The sequence below is a fragment of the Pelophylax lessonae genome, assembly GCF_965119305.1.
Source record: "Pelophylax lessonae genome assembly, chromosome: 4".
Classification (NCBI taxonomy): Eukaryota; Metazoa; Chordata; class Amphibia; order Anura; family Ranidae; genus Pelophylax; species Pelophylax lessonae.
This window is the reverse complement of record NC_138771.1, coordinates 244,849,384-244,873,108: the sequence shown is the minus strand read 5'-3', so window position 1 is coordinate 244,873,108 and position 23,725 is coordinate 244,849,384. Positions and strand designations below refer to the sequence as shown.

Genomic DNA, 23,725 nt, shown 5'->3' with positions numbered 1-23,725 from the left:
TTCTTAGACATGTTTTCTGGTTGCTAAACACCCATCAAGAATTCAACATGCTTGTTTGTTCACAATAATATTATTGTCCTTTGTCCACCTGAGAGAGGTATCCCTATTGCTCTCATTGTAGAAAGACCCCGCTCTGTGTGAATTAGTTTTCATTTTTCTTATGTTTTTGGTGTAAGGAATATTTGTGAGACTTGACTCTGTATTTTTGTCTGAATATTGACTGCACCACTACCTGCTTACTAGTGTAGTTATGCTCCTTTTTTTTTTTTTATTTACCTTTTGGGGAATACCCTGTCATCTTTTGATATATGTATGTACCAGCATGTATATCCTACATTATAATTTGCAATGGATATGGATATACTGTATGTCTGACCCTTACGTTCCCTTTTTCCTCCCTTTTTTATGTGAACTTGTTATACAGGAAAAATGTAATTAACAAGTATTAAACATAAACTGTATTGTGCCTTGTTGCCGGACCTTTATCTATTTTGTACTGGTCTTGTGAAACTGAAGTTAAAGGGACAGAGCACTTTAAAGCACTAAATAAAAGGATGGCTTTATCGCTACCTGGATAGCAATCAATTTAAAATAATAATTTATTTAAAAGGTATGAATGCACCTTTACAATGATGGATTCATATTTCTGCCGGCTTTATTAAACCGTGTAAAGAAAAAAGAAAAAGAGATTATTCTACTTGTAAATCTATGAAGATAATAAAATTGAACATTGGCATCATTGGCCTATTTATATTTTATATTATATTTATTGATGCAGCCCCTAATAACCTTTCTGTCATGCAGAACTCTCAGGCCATTTTGACAGACAAGACTTTACAAGTACTGAGAGTGCTAAAGAATGCCCTCACCTTCCTGTCTCCTGCACATACCTAATGGCTAGTGAGATTGTCCTTTATAGTAATGTGTAGGGATGGGCCTTAGTTGCAAGCCCTGACACTATCCAGAATTTTGCTGAGAAGATTGGCTGAAATTCAGGAAGGTTTGGAAGGTATGTGCAAGCATTTTTAGGTGTCTTCACAACACCTGCAGCAATCTGAACCCCTTCCTCTCTAGTCACAGGTCACACGGTTAGCTTTAGAGATTGATCACAGGAATCCATTTTCAATTGGACAGACGGTTCAGCCCTTAGATTTATTATCCAATCAAATTACACTTCTTATAAATCAAATTACACTTCTTATAAATCCATACTTTACAATATTACTACAATAATGATAGATGACAGAAACTGCTGAAAATAAGATAAACATATTCTGCATGTCGTAGCACAGCTATGACTGTCAGCAGTTTTATTATACATAGTAATTCAAAGCATTCATCTGATGTGCACACAATAGAATTTCTGTAAGAAATACTAGCAATATTCATACTTTTTTGGCTGCAGCTGGAATTGAAAACAGTTTATGCTTAAGACTGCAGTCTTACCAGCCACATTTGGCACTTCTCAAAAAATTATGCATTTGTCAGAAAAATACTCGCCGATCCATACCACAGATCCAGCTGTGGTAATAGAGACGAGAATAGAGGCACTATAGGACAAACTTCATAAAGAAATATAAGGCAACATTCTAATAAAGTGGTTTTTCCCTTTTAGATAACATAGTGTGTTTCACTCCCTACAATAAGCATTGTAGATTTATCAAACAGGTAAGGGTAACCCATACAGAGATGCCAATCCAATCTGTTATATAGGCTTAACACAGGTTATTACATACATTACTTAGACACGTGTACATCAAAGTTGTTAGTGGTAAGGCCATATGAATATTAAACATACACAAGGACGGATAATAATAAAATACACACACAAAACGCACACAGTGTACAGTGGAGGTTTCCATTATAGGTAGGCCTATATAAGATACCCAAAAGCCTTATACATAGGAGAAACCCCCTGAAAATTTCCCCCTCTGAGGATCGTGGGACCTTCAAATGAAATTCAGAAAATGTTACCAGATAATTTGATGTAAATTTACATGAATAGGTATACTAGCTATTATATAGCAGCGTTAAATACATTTCAGTACAAATATGAAATCTAACTAAATATTTTTGAAAGAGCAGTATAATTGTTCATAGGAAAAATGCAATATTTTTTGTGTCAGACACAACTTTACCAATATTTGCAATTATTTGGCTTCTGAAAGGTATGTACAGTATATGAAGATAGGTTTTCCTTCCCTGTTGCTCCTCCTCACAACTCCAGAACATTATGCAGTGTGTATGTGAATGTACATACACATACCTAAAAAGAGCCTTTGTGAGTCTAGTCAGATTTTTTTACACCAAAGTTGTCCATTCCTTTAAAAATTTTGTCTGCTAGACCTCCCATTTGTTTTTTCACCAGTTTCAGATGTCGTTCATGTAAAAGCTTTTGTATAAGGTACTTCTCTCTCTTGATTTTGTCTTTGGTTTCATCAGAAATGTCCGGGATAAGGTACGATATTATAAACTTGACGAAGTAGACAATATGCTGTCAGAAGGCAACAGAATTACAATTAACAATAAAGAACATCAGCTAAAGAACATATGACATTATGTACTTGTAACCTTAAAGATGGCTAGGTTCACACTGTAGCGTGTCCACGTGGGCATGTTTGTGTGGGCACAGCAGCCCATTCATTTGAACAGGCTTCTAATGTACCAGAGGGAAACATGGGGAAAAAGCCCCTGAAACCTTTTTAAAAGATAAAGGCACACAAAACTGCACCGCGCATTTTTGCGCACCCGGAAAACGTGTTGTGTTTTTCAACGTGTGCAATGGAACCCCTGCACATCTGCTAAAGAGCAGTGTGCTTTGCCTAAGGGTTGGGAAACCTCCAATTTACATGCGTTCCCTGACCCACTACATTGTAAACCTAGCTTTAGTGCAGCCTTCAGGAATTGTTTACATCTCAAGACTCTGCTGGCTACACCTGTGCATTACACTCCTATAGACTTCTATAGAGTCATCAACTTGGTCGGGAGACTGACTTCGACAAGCCTGGCCAGGTGAGGCAGACTTGCAGATTTGGATGTAAACAATCCCTGAAGGCCGCGGGTGACAGATTTCAATAAGTATCAGTGTGAGGTGAGACAGTTTAGGTCAAGGTACAGGGGCAACAAAAGTAAGTGTGCTTTGTATAAAAGTACACTTATTTCTTAACTGTGCAGAACATAAATAAAATAAGAAAAAATAGAAAACAATGACAGTTACACAAATACTCTGTTTGCAAAAAAATGGATTTTTGTAAAATCTTACCGTAAAATCCTTTTCTCTTAGCTCATCGACAGACGTAGTCCTCGGTGATACACCACCTTCGGGTTATGTTACCTCCGCAGGAGCAGGACTAGACAGGAAATTAAAAAGCTCTGGCCACACCCTAGGGGCAGTCCCAGAGGGTATATCCTCTCTCTCTCTGCCTCAGCAAATCAGTTATGTGAAAAAGCAGTGCTTAGAGAATTTAACCCAACCCAACTCCAAAACAGAGGGGCGGGGACTACGTCTGTCGATGAGCTAAGAGAAAAGGATTTTACGGTAAGATTTTACAAAAATCCATTTTTCTCTAGCGCTCATCGACAGACGTAGTCCTCGGTGATACACCACCTTCGGGACGTCCCAGAGCAGTATCACAACTGAGGGGTGGGAAAATGGACATCAAATCCCAATCTAGAAGGCCCAACCGGTGCCAACTAGAAGTTTACAATGCTCATCCTTAATGATGAGACTCAACCAAAAAAAGAGAAAACAAATTTTTTTTTTTTTTTTCAAACAGAAAAAAACCCTCGAGGTAGACCACCGGTCTCCTCAAATTGCGGCCTGCAAAACCTTGCGGCCAAATGAGGCATCCGCCGATGCCGTCACATCAATTTTATAGAATTTTGTAAAGGTATGTACCGACGACCAGGTGGCCGCCTTACATACCTGGACCACTGACGCCTGATGGCGAAAGGCCCAGGAAGTACTGAGCGCTCGAGTGGAGTGCGCCCTAACAGGGAACGGAGGACTCTGACCCTTAATAGAATAAGCCTGTACCACCGTTTGTCTAATCCATTTGGCAATGGTCGCGGCAGATGCAGGCAAACCCTTTCTGGGGCCATCCGTGATCACAAAAAGTGAATCCGTCTTACGGAATGATTCCGTAGCTTTCAGGTATACCCTGATTGCCCGAACCACATCTAAGGAATGCAACGCATGTTCCCGATGATGCTTGGGCTGAGGACACAAGGAAGGTAGTACAATATCTTCATTCAGATGAAAATCTGAAACCACCTTGGGAAGAAAAGATGGCTTAGGATGAAGTACTACCTTATCCCTATGAATCACTAGGTATGGTGACTGGCATGATAATGCAGCCAGTTCTGACACCCTGCGAGCAGAAGTAATAGCCACCAAGAAGGCCACCTTCTGGGATAGAGTAAGCAAGGGAATCTCCCTGATGTTTTCAAAGGGAGGTTTCTGTAGAACCGACAAAACCAAATTAAGATCCCAGGGCGGTAAGGGCGCGCGGACTGGAGGAGCCAGGTGCCGCACCCCCTGGATGAAATTCCGCACCAAGGATTTGGTAGCTAAAGGCTTCTGAAAGAAGATTGCTAATGCTGAAACTTGACCCTTGATGGTGCTCAAGGCTAGCTTCTGCTCAACCCCTTGTTGCAAAAAGGCCAATATTCGAGTCACCGAATAGGTACGTGGAGGAAATCCTAAAGATTCGCACCACGCAATATAAGTCTTCCATGTGTGATAATAGACTTTGCTGGAAGTCGCTTTCCTTGCTTTAATAAGGGTAGGAATGACTGAAGTAGACAAACCTCTGTCCTTCAGTACTTGGGTCTCAATGGCCAGGCCATTAAAACCAGCGACTGTAAAGCACGAAGGTAAATTGGTCCTTGAGACCACAGACACTCCCTGAGACGAAGTTCCCACGGAACGTCTGCGACTAACATGTCCAAGTCGGCCAAGCCGGCTTGAGGAGGCCAGCCTAGAATTTCTAGGACCACTGGCGCTGATTGGATCTGAACCAGGCGTCCCTAGAGCTATCTGGCCCCGACCATCCGAGAAAGTCTGGTCGTTTTCTGTTCCCACACATTTATCAGATACCTGATAGTTATCAGGAAAGGTGATCTTTTCTGGTTGAACTTCAGGGACCGAAGTCACCCGACTAGAGGCTACTTGGCCTATCTGGTCAACCAGATCCGATTCCTGTGAGGTATCGGGACTAATCTTAGGAAAAGGTAAAGGAAAAGATCTTTTCAGGGAACGGTAACTACCGCTTCCTGTGGTACTTAAATGTTGGAAGGGAAGAATCGCACCGGTAGTAGTGGTTGATGCTCGATCTAATGTCCTGAATACCGGTGAAAACGTCCCCCCACCCTGAAACCGGGTGGGGGCGCACCTTCAGGCTGTGTACTCCTTTGCTTCGGGTTTGGCTGGGTCAGGGCCGGTCCGAGGCGGGTGCTTAGGGTGCAGTGCGCCCAGGCGCCGCAAGGTGGGGGGCGCACTATCCTCTCCCGGCTGCAAGTCTCTCACTGCAGCCTCGCCTTTCACTGAAAAAATACATTGGTTATAGCTGCTCCGCCTCTCTGCTGCCTCCTCAGCCAATGGGAACACAGTGGACACGCCCCCTTCCCCAGCGCGCCTTGTTTGATATCTCAGCAGGAGATGCCGACCTGGAGAAGAGAGGAGAGGAGAGTACACAGCCTGCAGTGTGGGACGGGCTGCAGCCTTTATAGAAGAAGGTGAGCTGGGGAAAATAAACTAAATGTATTCTTGTCAGTGCTTCCCCTGCTGAGGAGGGGGGAGGGGCTGTGTTTTCTCTTCCTGTCTCTGAGTCTGTTGTTTTTTCTGCGTGAGTAGCAGTGCACTGCTTCTGGAGGGAGGATATGCTCTAACCTTCTCCTCCAATCTCTACTGCACCTCCCTACTCCTTACCTGACCACCTCCCTCTCTTCTGCATTACCACATGCAATGTCTGTGAACTGCTGGAGCACTACAAGTACCAGCATGCCAGGAAATGGAGGCAGCAGCAGTGTGTTCAATCAGGCAGGCTGATATTTAGATGGAAAGTGCTGGTGTGTGTGTGTACTGTGTGTATACTGTGTGTGTATATACTGTGTATATACTGTGTATAGTGTGTGTGTATATACTGTGTGTGTGTATATGTATACTGTGTGTATGTATACTGTGTGTATGTATACTGTGTGTGTATATACTGTGTGTGTGTGTGTGTGTATGTATACTGTGTGTATGTATACTGTGTGTATGTATACTGTGTGTGTATATACTGTGTGTGTGTGTGTGTGTGTGTGTGTGTGTGTGTGTGTGTGTATATACTGTGTGTATGTATACTGTGTGTATGTGTGTGTATATACTGTGTGTATACTGTGTGTATACTGTGTGTATGTATACTGTGTGTATGTGTGTGTGTATACTGTGTGTGTATATACTGTGTGTGTGTATATACTGTGTGTATACTGTGTGTGTGTATACTGTGTGTATGTGTGTGTATGTATACTGTGTGTGTGTATACTGTGTGTATGTGTGTGTGTATATACTGTGTGTATACTGTGTGTATGTATACTGTGTGTGTGTGTGTATGTATACTGTGTGTATGTGTGTGTATATACTGTGTGTATACTGTGTGTATATACTGTGTGTATACTGTGTGTATGTATACTGTGTGTATGTGTGTGTATATACTGTGTGTATACTGTGTGTGTGTATACTGTGTGTATACTGTGTGTGTGTATACTGTGTGTGTGTATACTGTGTGTATGTGTGTGTATGTATACTGTGTGTGTATATACTGTGTGTGTGTATACTGTGTGTATGTGTGTGTGTATATACTGTGTGTATACTGTGTGTATGTATACTGTGTGTGTGTATACTGTGTGTGTGTATGTGTGTATACTGTGTGTGTGTATACTGTGTGTGTGTGTATATACTGTGTGTATACTGTGTGTGTGTATACTGTGTGTATGTGTGTGTGTATATACTGTGTGTGTGTATACTGTGTGTATATACTGTGTGTATACTGTGTGTGTGTGTATACTGTGTGTGTGTATACTGTGTGTGTGTATACGTGTATATACTGTGTGTGTATATACTGTGTGTGTGTATACTGTGTGTGTGTATATACTGTGTGTGTGTATACTGTGTGTGTGTATACTGTGTGTGTGTATACTGTGTGTGTGTATACTGTGTGTGTGTGTATGTGTGTGTATACTGTGTGTGTGTATACTGTGTGTATGTGTGTGTATGTATACTGTGTGTGTGTATACTGTGTGTATGTGTGTGTGTGTATATACTGTGTGTATACTGTGTGTGTGTGTGTATGTGTATATACTGTGTGTGTGTATATACTGTGTGTGTACTGTGTGTGTATACTGTGTGTGTGTGTGTATACGTGTATATACTGTGTGTGTGTATACTGTGTGTGTGTATATACTGTGTGTGTGTGTGTGTGTGTGTATACTGTGTGTGTGTATACGTGTATATACTGTGTGTGTGTATACTGTGTGTGTATACTGTGTGTATACTGTGTGTGTGTATACGTGTATATACTGTGTGTTTGTGTACTGTGTGTGTATATACTGTGTGTGTGTGTGTGTGTGTGTGTGTATATATACTGTGTGTATGTATACTGTGTGTATGTATACTGTGTGTATGTGTGTGTATATACTGTGTGTATGTATACTGTGTGTGTATATACTGTGTGTGTGTGTGTGTGTGTGTGTGTATATACTGTGTGTATGTATACTGTGTGTATGTGTGTGTATATACTGTGTGTATACTGTGTGTATACTGTGTGTATACTGTGTGTGTATATACTGTGTGTGTATATACTGTGTGTATACTGTGTGTGTGTATACTGTGTGTATGTGTGTGTATGTATACTGTGTGTGTGTATACTGTGTGTATGTGTGTGTGTATATACTGTGTGTATACTGTGTGTATGTATACTGTGTGTGTGTGTGTATGTATACTGTGTGTATGTATACTGTGTGTATGTGTGTGTATATACTGTGTGTATACTGTGTGTATATACTGTGTGTATACTGTGTGTATGTATACTGTGTGTATACTGTGTGTGTGTATACTGTGTGTATACTGTGTGTGTGTATACTGTGTGTGTGTATACTGTGTGTATGTGTGTGTATGTATACTGTGTGTGTATATACTGTGTGTATGTGTGTGTGTATATACTGTGTGTATACTGTGTGTATGTATACTGTGTGTGTGTATACTGTGTGTGTGTATGTGTGTGTATATACTGTGTGTATACTGTGTGTGTGTATACTGTGTGTGTGTGTATATACTGTGTGTATACTGTGTGTGTGTATACTGTGTGTATGTGTGTGTGTATATACTGTGTGTGTGTATACTGTGTGTATGTGTGTGTGTGTGTGTGTATACTGTGTGTGTGTATACTGTGTGTGTGTATACTGTGTGTGTGTATACTGTGTGTGTGTATGTGTGTGTATATACTGTGTGTATACTGTGTGTGTGTATACTGTGTGTATGTGTGTGTATGTATACTGTGTGTGTGTATACTGTGTGTATGTGTGTGTGTGTATATACTGTGTGTATACTGTGTGTGTGTGTGTATATACTGTGTGTATACTGTGTGTGTGTGTGTGTATACTGTGTGTGTGTATATACTGTGTGTGTGTATACTGTGTGTGTACTGTGTGTGTATACTGTGTGTGTGTGTGTATACGTGTATATACTGTGTGTGTGTATACTGTGTGTGTGTATATACTGTGTGTGTGTGTGTGTGTGTGTGTGTATACTGTGTGTGTGTATACGTGTATATACTGTGTGTGTGTATACTGTGTGTGTATACTGTGTGTATACTGTGTGTGTGTATACGTGTATATACTGTGTGTTTGTGTACTGTGTGTGTTTGAGCTTTGGTTTGAGGTGCACACCCTAATGCCATAGGCTGCACACGCCTATGTTTGTAGTTGTGAGCTGAGGGAAGGGGCGACAGTGGGGGAGGAAGACAGGACAGAGGGAGATGCCAGGTGAGAGTTCCAGCTTTAAAAAGGCAAGCACATGACAATGACAGATGATCAGGTGAGGTGGGAGGTGTAAACATTGATCGGATGGATCGCTGAGTGTAGTATAGCAGCTGCCTCTCCTTACAATCTTCCTCTCAGTCTGTTACTGCAAGCAGGCTGGGGGCTGCTCAGAGAGTTCCAGTCCAGCCCCTTTTTCCCATGCGGAGCTGAGGAGGAAGAAGTCTCATGGCGTGTGTGTGAGTGTGACTCGGCCATGCCATCCCACAGCCTGAGCCTGCTGAAGTTTTAGTGTGTGCTGGCAGTTTGTGACACTGATTAGCAGAGCCTGGGAGGGAGGCAGACTTTACCAGGGGACATATCTCAGTCCCACACTGACAGATGAATTAAAGTGCCTGCCTGTGTATGGGCTGATCACAGTGTGATCACTGGGTTTGATAAGTTACAGTCAGACCATGTAATGTACACTACACATACACTTCCATAGCATGACGGTGATGTCACATTACCTTTATGGAAGTGTATGTGTAGTGTACATTACATGCTCTGACTGTAACTTAGACTGAAGTTTAATGCATAGTAAAACGTTTTAGGCTTATGGAAGTGTATGTGTACTAATAATGCGCATTGTACTGCACATTCACGAGCATATGGGGGGGCAGCAATTTTTATTTTGCCTAGGGGCCAAAAATCCTTACACCAGCCCTGGAGAGGAGGAGCCATACAGAGGAAGCAATGGCTTTGCTCTCTACTGCAGCCGCCTACTTTCTCTGTACGGCTCCTCCTCTCACAGGCGGAGTGCATTTGATGTCACTCCGCCTGTGAGCCAGGACTATGGAGGCGCCGTTCTCACAGTGACATCCGCAGCCCCGCTGAGATGTCACACAAGAGCTTTACACCACAGAGCCCGGCACACCACAGAGGAGCCAGGAATCGGGACAGGCAGCCAAGAATCAGGACCAGCAGCCAGACCCCAGGACCAGCAGCCAAGAATCAGGACCAGAAGCCAGCCCCAAGGCCCCAGCAGCCAGACCCCAGGACCAGCAGCCGGAATACAGGACCAGCAGCCTAGCCCCAAAAACCAGGACCAGCAGCCAGGAATCAGGAGGACCAGCAGCCAGACCCCAGGACCAGCAGGCCAGCCCCAGCAGCCAGACCTTAGGACCAGCAGCAAAGCCCCAGAAGCCAGGCCCCAGGACCAGCAGCCAGCCCCAGTACCCATTATTTAAGATAAGTGAAGTCTTCTAGTCTTGGGCCTGGGCATCAAAGTGCTATTAATATAATATTGTTTATTTTTCTATTGTTCGGTGACACTCTAATGTAGTCTCTCATCGGGGATGGAGGGGACTCTTTCTATCAGAGACTCTCCAATAGTCACAGAGAGGGCTTCTGTAAGATAAACCCCCCCCTCCAGGTCCCATTAGACTCCGTTGTAGTCTCTAATGGGGCCTGGTGGGGGGTCTTTCTAACATAGACTTTAAAATGCACACAAAGATGACCTCTGTTCGAAAGACCCCCCTCCAGGTCCCATGATACAACCCCATTGTAGTCTCTAATGGGGCCTGGTGGAGGCTCTTTCTAACAGACTCTCTAACAGAGGCCCTCTCTGTGTTCCTTGGAGAGACCCCCTCCAGGTCCCATTAGGAAAGGGGAGGGGTTAGTAAGATGACCACGCCCACACAGGGGGCGCCATAAATATTTCTGCACCCAGGCGTCTGTTACCCTAGGATCGGCCCTGGGCTGGGTTGGTCCCCTTCTTGAACCCTCCTGGAGGAGTCTTGCCTTTCCCGCTAGTACCAGCCGGGCGCCCTTTATGGGCGGTAAAGAAAGGTCCTCGCTTGTTGCGAGGTCCCTTAGCTTTTGCAGCCTGTGGCAAAAAAGTGCTCTTGCCCCCAGTGGCATCCTTAATGATTTCATCTAGGTTGGCTCCAAATAGACGATTCCCCTGAAAGGGGAGATTGGTCAAGGTCTTTTTGGAACCTAGGTCAGCTGACCAGCATTTTAACCACAGCACACGTCTGAGGATCACTGCTAACTTAGATGCATGCCCTAATAGGGGAGTAGTGTCCAAGGCTGCGTCACAGATAAACCGTAGCCCTTGTATGATCTGTTCCATCAAATCAGATGTCTCCTGGGGAATATCTTTTCCCCTAAGATCTTGGCGTACCATTTTCGCCCATTCCGTAAGTGTCTGGGAAACTAGACCAATAACGATTACTGGTCTAAATGCTGACCCTATCAGAGAAAAGATAGTGCGGGACTCTGCTTCTATCTTTCGATCCACCGGATCCTTAAAGGACGAAGTGTCCTCCACTGGAATAACCGTGGCTTTATTCAGCCTGGAAATAGGCGGATCCACGATTGGTGGTACCGTCCATTTCTTAATGATGGATTCCTCAAACGGATAGCGTCTAGCAATACGCTTGGAAATAGTAAAGGTACGCTTAGAATGCTCCCATTCTCCTTTAATCTGATTACCAAAACATTTAGGTACAGGAAAAGCCTTCGCCGTCTTGATGGGCTTATTAGTACCAAAAGGCATCTCTGTTTCAGTTGCCTCTGCCGGTAAAGCCTCAGGTTTTAAGGTTTCTTGCACTGCCACAACTAGTGCGTCCACCAATGCTTCTTCCTGAATAATAGCAAGAGAAGAAGCGTCCTCCTCACTTTCTGAGGGGGCTTTACCTGGGATAGCAACCCTTGCAGAGGAACCTGCAACTGCCGTGACCATCTCTGAATCTGAGTCAGAGGTGTCAGATAGTATAGGGGTAGGCGGGGGTCGCTTCCTTGACCCCCGTCCCTGACAGGCCGCCTCCACCCGAGCCACCATAGACTCCAAAATTGCTGTAAATGACTCTATACTCTGTGCACCGGCGGGTCCCGAGGCCCCCTCGAGGGAAACAGGTGGGGGAATATGTGTGGCAGGGTCCATGATAACTCCAGTTACTTCCTGGATAATATAATTCAAAAGTAAAGAAAAAAACTTTTTTTTTTTTTTTTTTTTTCTTTTCTGACCCCCAGCGCCACAAAAAAGCCCCTTAGTGTTACCTGCTAGCTATCGATCGAGAGAGAGAGAGATAGACCCCCAGGCTCACCACTTGATGCTCAGAGTTAAACTGCAACAGCTTACAGCGCTGTCTTGACAAACAGGAAGTCTTTTGGCTGGCTGCCCAGGAAGAAAGGAGGCGGCTCCGCCCCTCTGCACGCCTTCCGGCGCCTCCCCCAAGCTCCACGAGGTGTAGGATCACCTCAAACATGGCCGCCCCCATGCTGGAGACACGAGGCTACGCCAAAATGGCGGCTCGTGCGATCCTGCAAGAAAAAATGGCGGCGGCCTGCTGAATGGCGGTGTGCTGCAGGGCACACAACACTGTCTCTGCCTGGGGATATGGCGTGGTTGGCGGTATCGGCCCTGGCGGACCGCATGGCCGTTCGGGAGGCCTGCTAATAGCTGGAGATCTGATTTGGAAGGCAGTCTACATGTCCGTGGCTTCTGACTGGTAGGTAGCTTATACTTAACCCATAAGATTCCCAGAATGCCACAGATTACATCTTTTAAACATGTATACAATAGATTGTTAGTTCCCAAACCAAGCCTCCTGGCTTTTTGTACACAAAAAATCACACTCAAAGTAGGAGGATCTGTGACATGTTATAGGATAGAAAGGACTCTTTCTTACCATACAGAGAGGGGCCCGCGTTCACCACAAAACCCGTCAGGGGGAAAGGGGGAACATACTACTCACCATACCGGAACCAGGCGGGCACCAACTCCTGACAGTACCCCTCTCCACCGGGGCGGGAGGGCTGTCGACCGATACGAACGCCGTGACTCATGGTCTTTGGCGTTTCAGCGAGACGTTTAACTCGCGGGTTCAGTCCTTTTAATGGGACTTTGTCGCGGCCGACCCAGCGCGGAGCTATGGCCTGCACGCGCTCGTAGGCTGAACTGGGGTGACCACCGGATCTCAACATCCAGCCCGTCGCCCAGTTCAGCTTTCTTGCTTGAAGATCTCACAGGAACACTGGAGAAAAAGCTGTCTAAAAAAATCCTTTAAGAAAAAATTCTTGCCAGGACCTAAGATCCCAGCAAGGTGTCTAGGTCCTTACTCCTAACTAGACAGAAAATAACTGATTTGCTGAGGCAGAGAGAGAGAGGATATACCCTCTGGGACTGCCCCTAGGGTGTGGCCAGAGCTTTTTAATTTCCTGTCTAGTCCTGCTCCTGCGGAGGTAACATAACCCGAAGGTGGTGTATCACCGAGGACTACGTCTGTCGATGAGCGCTAGAGAAAGTGGCATTTTGAAATGAAAGAAAACATTTCATTGGTTGAAATGAGCTGTTGCACATTACTGCGATTGGAAACCTGATTAAATGGGTCCTACTGTGCAAAAAGCAATAATGTGCAGAAAACCAGATCAATTATATATTTGCTGATTATTGTGATAATGTAAAAAATGTAAAGCCCATCTCCAACGGAAAATAGTTTCTGTTTATAGTTTTGAATAGCGCTGAGAAAAGTTAAAGTGGTTGTAAACACAAAGTTTTTTCCCTTAATGCATTAAGGTAAAAAACCTTGCACTGTCTAATCCCCCTTCCTCCTCCTTAACACTTCCCTGACTCCAGTATTAATCCAGGGCTGTGCCCAGTCTTGTCCCCTCTATTCCTGGTCTCACAGGGCTTTGCTGATAGCAGCAGGAGCCATTGGCTCCTACCAATGTCAGTCAAATCTAGGAGGAGGGAGCAGCGGGTGGGGCTGAGCCTCGCTGTATGTGTCCACGGACACACAGAGCCCGGCTTGGGAGCGAGCCTGCACACCTGCCCCCACAGCAAGCGACCTGCTATGATGGCAGACAGAGAAGAGCAGAAGCCCAGAGTGCCAGTGGGGGCAGAAGCCATATACCATTGCACAGAGCAGGTATAAACTTGTTTATTATTTTACTTAGAAACATGGGTATTTTGACTTACCGTACAATCCATTACTCTGATGCTGACTGACAGACACAGCTCCTGATATGTATAACCATTGGGTTATACTGCCCCCTACAGAAGTAGGACACTAGGCAGAAAATAATTCTGGCTACACCAATGAGCAGTCCCAGGGGGGTATACTCCCTCTTTGCTATAGCAACTCAGTTTTGTTACAAGCAGTGTCAGGAGAATTATAACTCCAGAGAGGGGTGGGTGCTGCCAATAAACATCAGAGAAATGGATGTTACGGTAAGTCAAAAATTCAATTTTCTCTTTCTTTCATTGACGGACACAGCTCCTGATATTCATAACCATTGGGACGACCCAAGGCAGTGTTAAACATAAAAAATTCAAGGCTAAACATTAGCCAACCAGGCAACGGGAGCTCAACCAAAACAACTGGAGCCCGCCTGCAAAAAACAAAACACCCTCAAAGAGGATCAGGTCCTCTTAAAAAGCAGCCTGCAAAACCTTGCGGCTAAAAGAAGCATCTGCAGATGCAAACACATCCACATTATAAAACTTTGTAAAAGTGTGCACCAGGTAGCTGTCTTGCAAACCTGCGTCACTGACGCCTGATGACGGAAAGCCCAGGAGACACTAACCGCCCTAGTAGAGTGCGTCTTGACAGGGAAAGAAGGAACCTGACCCCTGATGGAATAGGCCTGAACCATCGTCTATCTGATCCATTCGGAAATGATTGCAGAGGAAGCAGACAACCCTTTTCGAGGTCTATCCGTGAGTACAAAGAGAGAGTCTGACTTTCTGAAAGACTCCGTAGCTGCCAGGTACACCCTAATTGCTCAGACCACATCCAAGGTATGCGAGGCAATTTCCTTCGGATGTTTAGGTCTGGGACACAGGGAAGGCAACACAATGACTTAATTCGAATGAAAATCAGAGACAACCTTTGGATGGAACAACAGACTGGGGCGAAGAAACCACCTTATTCCTGTGAATCACCAGGTTCTGACACCCTACGTGCAGAGGTGTTGACCACCAAAAAGGCCACCTTCTGGGACAGCATAAGCAGGGGAATCTCCTGAATGATTTCAAAGGGAGACTTCTGAAGAGCTGAAAGTACCAAATTAAGATCCCAAGGCGGCAACGGAGACCGCACTGAAGGAACCAAATGTCGGACACCCTGAAGCAAGGTACACACCAGGGAGTGTGTGGCCAAAGGTCGTTGGAAGAAGACCGCCAAAGCCGACACCTGGCCCTTGATGGTACTCAAGGCCAAAAGGCCAATTTCTGTTCAACCCCCCATTCAAGGAAGATTAAGATCCGAGCCACCGAGGAGGAGAGAGGAAGGACACCCCCAAGAGACTCACACCACACAATGTACGTCTTCCACGTACGATGGTAAAGGTTCCTAGAAGTAGATTTCCTGGCTTTCAACAGTATAGGAATCACTGACTCAGATAAACCCTATCCTTCAGAACCTGGTGTTCAACAGCCAAGCTGTCAAAGCCAGGGCCTGTAAAGCAGGATGGAAGATCAGCCCTTGGGACAGCAGATCCTCCCTGAGAGGAAGCTGCCAAGGAACGTCGGCGACCAGCCGCACCAGATTGGCGTACCAAGCCCAGCAAGGCCAATCCCTTCTGCCTCAATTCTGCGTATAAGTCTGGGCAGAAGCTTGAGAGTAGGAAAGGCGTAAATCAGACAATACTGACCCCACGGGGCCACCAGCACCTCTGTGGCGTCCAGCAGAGGATTCCTTGACCGAGCCACAAACCTCTGCACCTTTTTGTTGAGCCGAGACGCCAACAGATCCACCTCAGGGGTGCCCCACTGGAGACACAGCTGATGAAACCCCTTCAGATGAAGGGACCACTCCCCGTGGGCCAACGCCTGCCGACTGAGGTAACCCGCCTGCCAATTTTCCACCCCGGGAATGTGTATGGCGGAGAGGGCTGGAATGAACCGTTCTGCCCACCTTAGAATGCCGGCTACCTCCAGAGCTGCCAGGACACTTCTTGTGCCCACTTGGTGATTGACACAAGGCCACGGCCGTGGCATTGTCTGATTGAAAGCACACTGGACAACCCTGAAGACAATCCGTCCAATGATCCAGACACAGTCTGATCACTCAAAAATCCAAGACATTGATCAGGAGTCTGGACTCTTCCAGCGTCCAGATCTCCTGAGCAGAATGCTTGCCGAGGACGCCTCCCTAGCTGGACAGGCTGGCATTCGTGGTGACCACTGTCCAATACAAGGGAAAAAATAATTTCCCCAACCTTAGCCACGGAGAATGAAGACACCATATCAGGGACTCCTTCGTTCCCCGATCTGATTGTCGAGAGACTGCCGAGTCTTATCTTATCCCATTTGGTAAGAATTTCCGTTTGCAGGGACCTCATATGGAACTGTGCAAACGGAGCCACCTCGAAGGTAGACACCATCAGGCCCAGCTCCCGCATGCAAGTCCAAAGGAATGACCCTTAGTTGGACAGCAGGGGCAAATTGCAGCCTGCAATTTCGAGTTTGTCCAGAGGAACGACCAGATAGTCCAGCTTTGTAGACGGAACCAGAGAAGACTTCTGAAAATTCAGAATCCAGCCAAACTCCCGCAGAGTTCGTATTGTGATCTCCAGGTTCTCCACCAGAGCAGAGGGAGACTCTGCTCGCAGAAGGAGATCGTCCAAGAAGCCCAGTACTGCTATCCCCCATTGGCGTAGCAAAGCTAGCACCGGGGCTAACAATTTTGTGAAGACCCGACGAGCAAATGGGAGACCAAAGGGTAACGCTACAAACTGATAATGCTCCTCTCCAAAAACAAAGCGGAGCAAACCTTGGTGACTGGCACATATTGGAACGTGAACATAGGTGTCCTTCATATCGATAGAGGCGAGGAATTCCCTCTGATGCAGGGATGCCATCACCATTCGAATGGACTCCACATTCTAAACTTCTGTACCCGTACAAAGCAGTTTAGTGCCTTGAGGTCCAGGATTGGATGCACTTTGCCTTCCTTCCTGGGAACTGTGAACAGGTTTGAGTAAAAACCCTGTAAACGTTCCCGGAACCGGGGACAATCACCCCTTGAGGTAGCAGGTCTTGAACCGCCCAAAACTGGCCCTGTAAGCGGTATGGGGACAGGCGAAAGTTGGAAGAAAAAAACCTTGCCGGGGAACAAGAGCGAAACTTGATCTTGTAGCCAGACCGAATTACTTAGTGGACCCACTTGTCTTGCACCCGGGAAGTCCACAGGTCCGGAAACTAGCAAAGATGTCCCCCCACCCCCGATACAGGTGAGGGCGCACCTTCATGCAGAAGGAGCCTTGTCCACGGGTCTGGAGAAGCCTGATCTTGGCTTGCCAGATCAGGTTCGATTTGATCCTCCAGAAGAGGCCATGAAAAGCTTTGAGCCCTTGTCAGTCAACCCTGAGGGATGAAAAAAACATAGGCTGAGAAGGAAGGCCCACGTCTACGATGAGGTTCCTTGCCCTTAGTAGCCTGCAGAAGAAAGTACTCTTTCCCCCCTGTGAGACCTTTATCGATGTCATCCAGGGTAGCTCCAAACAGGCGATCTCCTTGAAAACGGAAATCAGTCAAGGGCTTTTTTTGAAGTCTGATCTGCAGACCAGCACTTGAGCCAAAAGACACACCGAGAGACCACTGCCAAAATAGGAGGTGAACCATCAGGAGAGCCGCATCCCAAGAGGCATCACAGATAAACTGCAGCCCCTGGACCAGCTGATCCACCAGCTCGACAAAAGCAGGATGCAGCTGTTCCCCCTCCAGGTCACAGTGTAGGAGCTTAGCTCACTCGATCAGATTTTGCGACACTGGGGCAATGACGAATACCGGCCTCATTGCCGAACCAGCCAGAGTGTACATAGTGCAGGCTACAGCCTCCGCCTTCTGGTCAGCCGGATCGTTAAAGGCTGGGGACTCTTCAACCGGAATCATGGAAACCAGAGGGTCCACCACCGGTGGCACAGTCCTCTTCTTGAGAAGAGACTCCTCTTCTAGGGGGAAATTTTTCTATACGTTAGAGTAAAGAAGGGTAGGAACCTCTGACAATTTTAATTCCTGCCTGTGTCTCCAATAAGGGGAAACAGATGCAATGCAGAATGAGAGCACAGTGCCAATGTAAAACACATCAAGGGGACCACTGAAAAACTGTACAGGGTTTCTAAAACATTCTGGGGGGACATTTATTAAAGCAGTTGTGTATCAATTTATGTTAAATGTGTGTACAAAAATGTTAACATTTATCTTTGGGTCTGTTTTGCCAATATACCATGTGTTTTAAACACAAGCAGATATGTTCATTTTTATAATAGCTAATTTAATATGCAAATTACATGCAGAAAATATATTGGTCTTTAACTTTCATTATAAATAAAAGAGGCATGAGGTTAGCAACTGTGAACAATAACAGTTTTGATAAATGTCCCCAAAAGTGTTCTTAAACTCCTTGCTAAATTAGACCCATTAGGATTTTTTGCTAGACCAGCTTTATATTCTGCCTGTGCTTCATAAATCCTCCTTAATAAGATGATGTTGTTTTTATCTCCTGGGTTATCATGCTGAACCTATCTAAACAAATCATATTTTCTCCAAATAAAACACACAATCAACATTCAGATGGGTCAATGTTTACCTCCATGACAATGAGGAAAGAGAGTTTGGCTGCAATAACATGCCAGTATAATATGCTATGCTCATACTGATGTTCATGGCCAGGTGAATATCGGAAATCACGGTATCTGTAAAGAAAATGAATAAATAATAATGAACAAAGGTAGTAAAATGTAATACCCACATTTCACCAACAGGTGGAGCATGTCAATTATTTTTAGAGCTGCAAAACTCTGGCTGGAATTTCCCTTTTCATTACAGTGTTTTCCATTACAGTGTTTTCCATGCAGCTGTCATAACATCCAGCAACATATGCAAGTCATTTGCAAGTCACTATGCAAAAAAAAAAAAAACTGTGGAAAAAGCTATTTTTCTGCTCCTACAGATCTACTGCAAAAAGGCAGACAACACCTACGTAGTGGTAGTATGAATAACTTGTCCTTCTGAAAACTATTAAGTGCTAGTTCATCCAAAACAAATCAATTTGTTTATTTAAGAAGTGCTGAAGAATTCATATGTAACAATGTAACTTGCATTAAGTTTAATTTGAATCTATTGAAGTGAACCCTTGCTGCTAATACTTTTCTTCCATTCATTCACTCCTGTACTGCCCGGTTACCTGCTGGCCCGAGTGAAGTACCAGGTAGCTCTGAATTTGGGAGACTCCCTATCCTTCTCCCCTATGATGCAGCGCTAAGTGCAACAAATTTGCCAGCCTTGATTGCGATCATGTGGTTGGGGCTATTAACTTTAAGCAGGGTAAGTAAACTATGCAAAAGCAATCATTAACACAAATTTGTGATAGGTCTTGTAAGTGCTGGGCAATACAGCAAATGTATATTTTTGTCAGCTGCCATAGAGATCGCCAACTGCTTATAGCTGCAATGTTACCTTAGAGTTATAATAACCGTATAGCATCTTTTAAGCTGGCCATACATGGTGTGATTTTCTTTTTGCTATTCACAGTCAGTGTTGATGGGGGAATCCCTCCCGAGGAGCTATTGTGTTCTTGGGGGCACAGGGAGCCGTCCAAGCCAAAACACACAGCGATTATTGCTAGCGGCTATAGCTGTTGGCAATAATTGCATGAAAAATGCGACATGCTAGTTTTATCCAAGTCAATCGATGGATTGAGTTGGGTACAATCAGCCTGCCCATAGATGGTTCAAATCTCGGCTAATTCAGCAGGGACCAGCCGAGATTCGAACCATCTCTGGTCAGCTTAAGTATTTTTTAAACTCAGCAACACCGGTAATAACTATGTGGTCATATTTAAAGTGACACCATTGGGGGGAGGGACTGACACTGATGGCCTCCTTAAAAATGCTATTTGGCAGCATCTGGGAGCAAAACTTTAAAATGTATCTATGGTCAAAATATAATATATATTCATTTCCACATTGTATTTTATTTATTTCCAGCCTACTCCTTTTCATTTGAACAATCTTGCAGTTTAAAAACGTACTTTGTGAATATCCCACACATTTACTTTCCTGAATTCTGTGACACAATACCCTGTGAGTAGGCACTGCTGTGTCACACATTTCACAGAGCCTGGCTTCTGAACTACAGAGGTGCTGAAAGAAGGAGTTTCAGGTGGTGGAGTCACCACAGGAAGCACAGGCAGCAAGGTACCATGGGATATATAGTCCTCAGAAATTGAAAGCAAACCGCAGAATGGAAGTCAGGAATCCAGGAAATTGTGGTAAGTGATGGCCAACAGCCAGGCAGAACTCACAACATGAAAGCAGATTTTTTAAGTAAGCTTATATTGGATTGTCAAAAATAACTATTGTTTGTATTGCCATTACTATGATGCTGTTATAAAGCAAAAAGTGTCTGGCATCTTCCCCAACTCTCTAAAACATGCACCAGTCACCCCCATACTTAAAAAGCCCTCACTGGACCACACCAATCTTAACAACCTATGCCCTATCGCCTTGCTCCCTTTTTTATCCAAACTCCTTGAACATCTGATCTACAACTGACTGAGTGACCACCTCACTGAGAATACCTTTCTTGATCCCTTCAGTCTGGATTTCGCCCTCAAAACTCCTCATAAAACTAACAAACGATCTACTAACAGCCAAAACCAATGGAAATTATTCTGTACTCCTACTCCTGGATCTTTCTGCTGCCTTTAATACGATTGACCAACCCCCCTTCCTCCAAAAACTCCATGCCTTTGGTCTCCGTGACTACTCTTTGTTGGTTCTCTTCCTACCTAGCCAACCGCACCTTTAGCGTTACTTACAATTCTACTTCATCCTCTCCTCTTCCTTTCTCTGTTGGGGTCCCCCAAGGTTCTGTTCTTGGACCCCTCCTATTCTCAATCTACATACCCTTATTTAATCATTGTACTCCTCAGCTCACTCCCTCAGTCTCCTCAGGTATCACTAATTTACTAACAGATATATCAGTATGGATGTCACACCACTTCCTCATAATCTATCCAAAATCAAGCTCCTAAGTTTTCCTCCCCCACGTGCCCCTTCCCTAAACTCTCTGTCAAGATCGATGACACAACTATCAGCCCTTACCCGCATGCCGAGTTTCTAGGTGTAATCCTGGACTCTGATCTATCCTTTAGGCCCCACGTCTAATCACTGTCCAAATCTTGCTGCCTCAACCTCCGCAAAATCTCCAAAATACACCCCTTTCTAATTAATGACACTACCAAGCTTCTAGTTCACTCCCTGGTTATTCGTCACCTCAACTACTACTACTACTTTCTTCGCATCGGCTTGCCTTTACATAGGCTATCCACCTTCAGTCCATCATGAATGCTGCTGCCAGGCTCATCCACCTTACCAAACGCTCCGTGTCTGCTACTCCTCTGTCAATCCCTCCATTGGCTTCCGCTCGCCCAACAAATTAAATTCAAAATACTAACAATAACTTACAAAGCCATCCACAACTCAGCCCTCAGCTACATCCCTAGCCTAGTCTCAAAATATCAACCTAATTGTTCTCTTCATTCCTCTCAAAACCTCCTGCATTCTAGCTTCCTTGTCACCTCCTTCCATGCTCACCTCTAGGACTTTTCCAGAGCCTCTCTCATCCTATAAAACTCCCTACCCCAATCTGTCGGATTATCTCCTACTCGGTTTACTTTTAGACGATCCCTGAAAACCCTTCTCTTTAGAGAAGCCTATCCTCCCCACACCTAACAACTGTACTTTTATTTTCTCCATCAGCTCATCTCCCACAGTTAATACTTTTTGCATCACTTGACCCTCCCTCCTAGGTTATCAGCTGTAATGAGCAGGGCCCTCTGATGTCTCCTGTATTGAAACTGTACTGTTTGCTCTCATGTTGCTCTGCGCAAGCTGTTGGTGCTGTATAAAACCTGTATAATAATAATAATTGCACCTTTAAGAGCATGTTACACCCATATTTAGGGTGTAACATGTTCCTATCTGCCCATCTCTCACCGCCAGCACTCTCCAATCTATAACGGGGATGGGGGATCCTTTCCCCGCACCCGCTGTCACAATTTAAAAACAGCACGTCTGTCTGGGGCTCCGCCCACACAGCTGTGTCTTGCATTTACAGTATCCTGTGAATGAATAGACTACAAGTACCATCATCCATTACCGCTGATGACTTGCAATTCACAAAGAACTGCGAGGGTCTTGGTGAACGCTCTCATATTGTATTAGAGGTGCAGGCAGATGGTGCAGGTGCACGGAGACTCTGCAGGATTCAGGCATTGCACCTGCGATCACAAGTACAATGCTTTATAGGATGCAATGTAAAAAAAAGAAATAAACGCAAATTTTTTGTACCTGCAAGAAAAATGTGTATTTAATATTTGTTTACAAAAGGTAAACTTGGCCTTTAAGCTGGCCGTATATGGCTCAGTTTTTTTTAATGTTCAGTTAGCCAGCAGAACGAAAAAAAACAAAATCTTGAATATGTGTGGATAGGGAAATTCTCCCTGCTGTGTCATTGTTTTCTGACAGCGGGACTCCCCCTCTGTCAGAATACACCAATCAGCATATGCAGTAGTCCATTGGCTGCATGCTCTAATCAAGTTCAGTCAATCAATAGATCGACTTCTTATGAATGGGAACAGCCATACATGGATCAAAATGTGTCCAGTTCCTGCTTTACCGGCCAAATTTTGATACATGTATGGCCCGTTGTGGAGAGGGGATAGGAAGAAGGGATAGGCAAAAAAAAGACAGATTTTGAGTGGAGTTGGGCTTTAAATATAGGTCCACCTGGTATTTCTAAACAGACATGTTACTTTGTACCTAAGGTTCTATATTTTATATTTTTTGAAAACCTGGCTGGTAGAGATTTTTCAGTACATACTGTAATAAGATCGTGCTTTGTAAAAAATACAGTACATGCTGTTCTGTAGCAATAGTAGGATGTGTGTTAAATTGTGTTCCTTGGTGATAAAACTGTAGTTACCCAAATATCAGCCATGAAAAATAAAATGAACTACACATAGCGATAGGTTCATTTTAAAACAGATTACACAAAGATTCATTTTAAAACAGATTACGCCCCAGTAGTGAGATCTATGAACGCAAGCCGCAAGCATTATGAAAATATGTACACACAAAATCATTGCTGTGCTGGAAAACCCAACCACTATAAAAACCCAGCAGGTGGCTCAAGCCCATACAGCCCTTCAATAACTAATTTATCACTTTTTTGGTGGACTAACCCTATACCTTGTGTTTTTGGATGTCTGTCTATTTAATGAATGCCAAATGATTGTCTGTGTAGCCTTGCCCCTTACTTTCTGCCTTAGCATTCCTCCTCATTTTCCTTACATGTAGTGCTATTTGCTCTAGGTCTCCTGCTACCCGTCAGCCTGCTTTACCCCGTTTACTGTCCAGCCCTGCTTGATCCTCTTCAATACACCTCTATTTTTGAACAGGTATATTTCGTATAGTTGTATTTAGCCTTTATCTGGTGCGTGCATGCTTCATTGCATGAGTTGCTGTGTGTTATTCTAAGTTTGTTTGTATATAACTTTCTTGCTCATAGTGCCTCAGTCCCCGTTCACATCTAGCAACAGCAGAGTGTTGAGTTTTAGCGTGTTTTTAAATGTTTTTTTTTTTAGCAGCACCATTCATTTGAATGGGTGGCTCTCTGCGGTTTTTGGAAAGCAAGTTTTTGAGCGTTTAG

At 44.6% G+C, this 23,725-nt stretch overlaps 1 protein-coding gene across 1 annotated transcript in view; it reads right to left on the bottom strand.

Moving 5' to 3' along the window:
- Positions 1-1,295: 1,295 nt before the first annotated feature.
- The window catches only part of ANO6 (anoctamin 6), a 176,116-nt gene continuing 153,686 nt past the window's right edge, over positions 1,296-23,725 (bottom strand). The window contains exons 19-20 of the mRNA XM_082255319.1: positions 18,600-18,705; positions 1,296-2,494 (exon numbers count right to left, since the gene is read on the bottom strand). Of these exons, the coding sequence (XP_082111445.1) occupies positions 2,288-2,494; positions 18,600-18,705 (313 nt within the window). The 3' untranslated portion in view covers positions 1,296-2,287. The remainder of the gene's footprint in view (positions 2,495-18,599; positions 18,706-23,725) is intronic.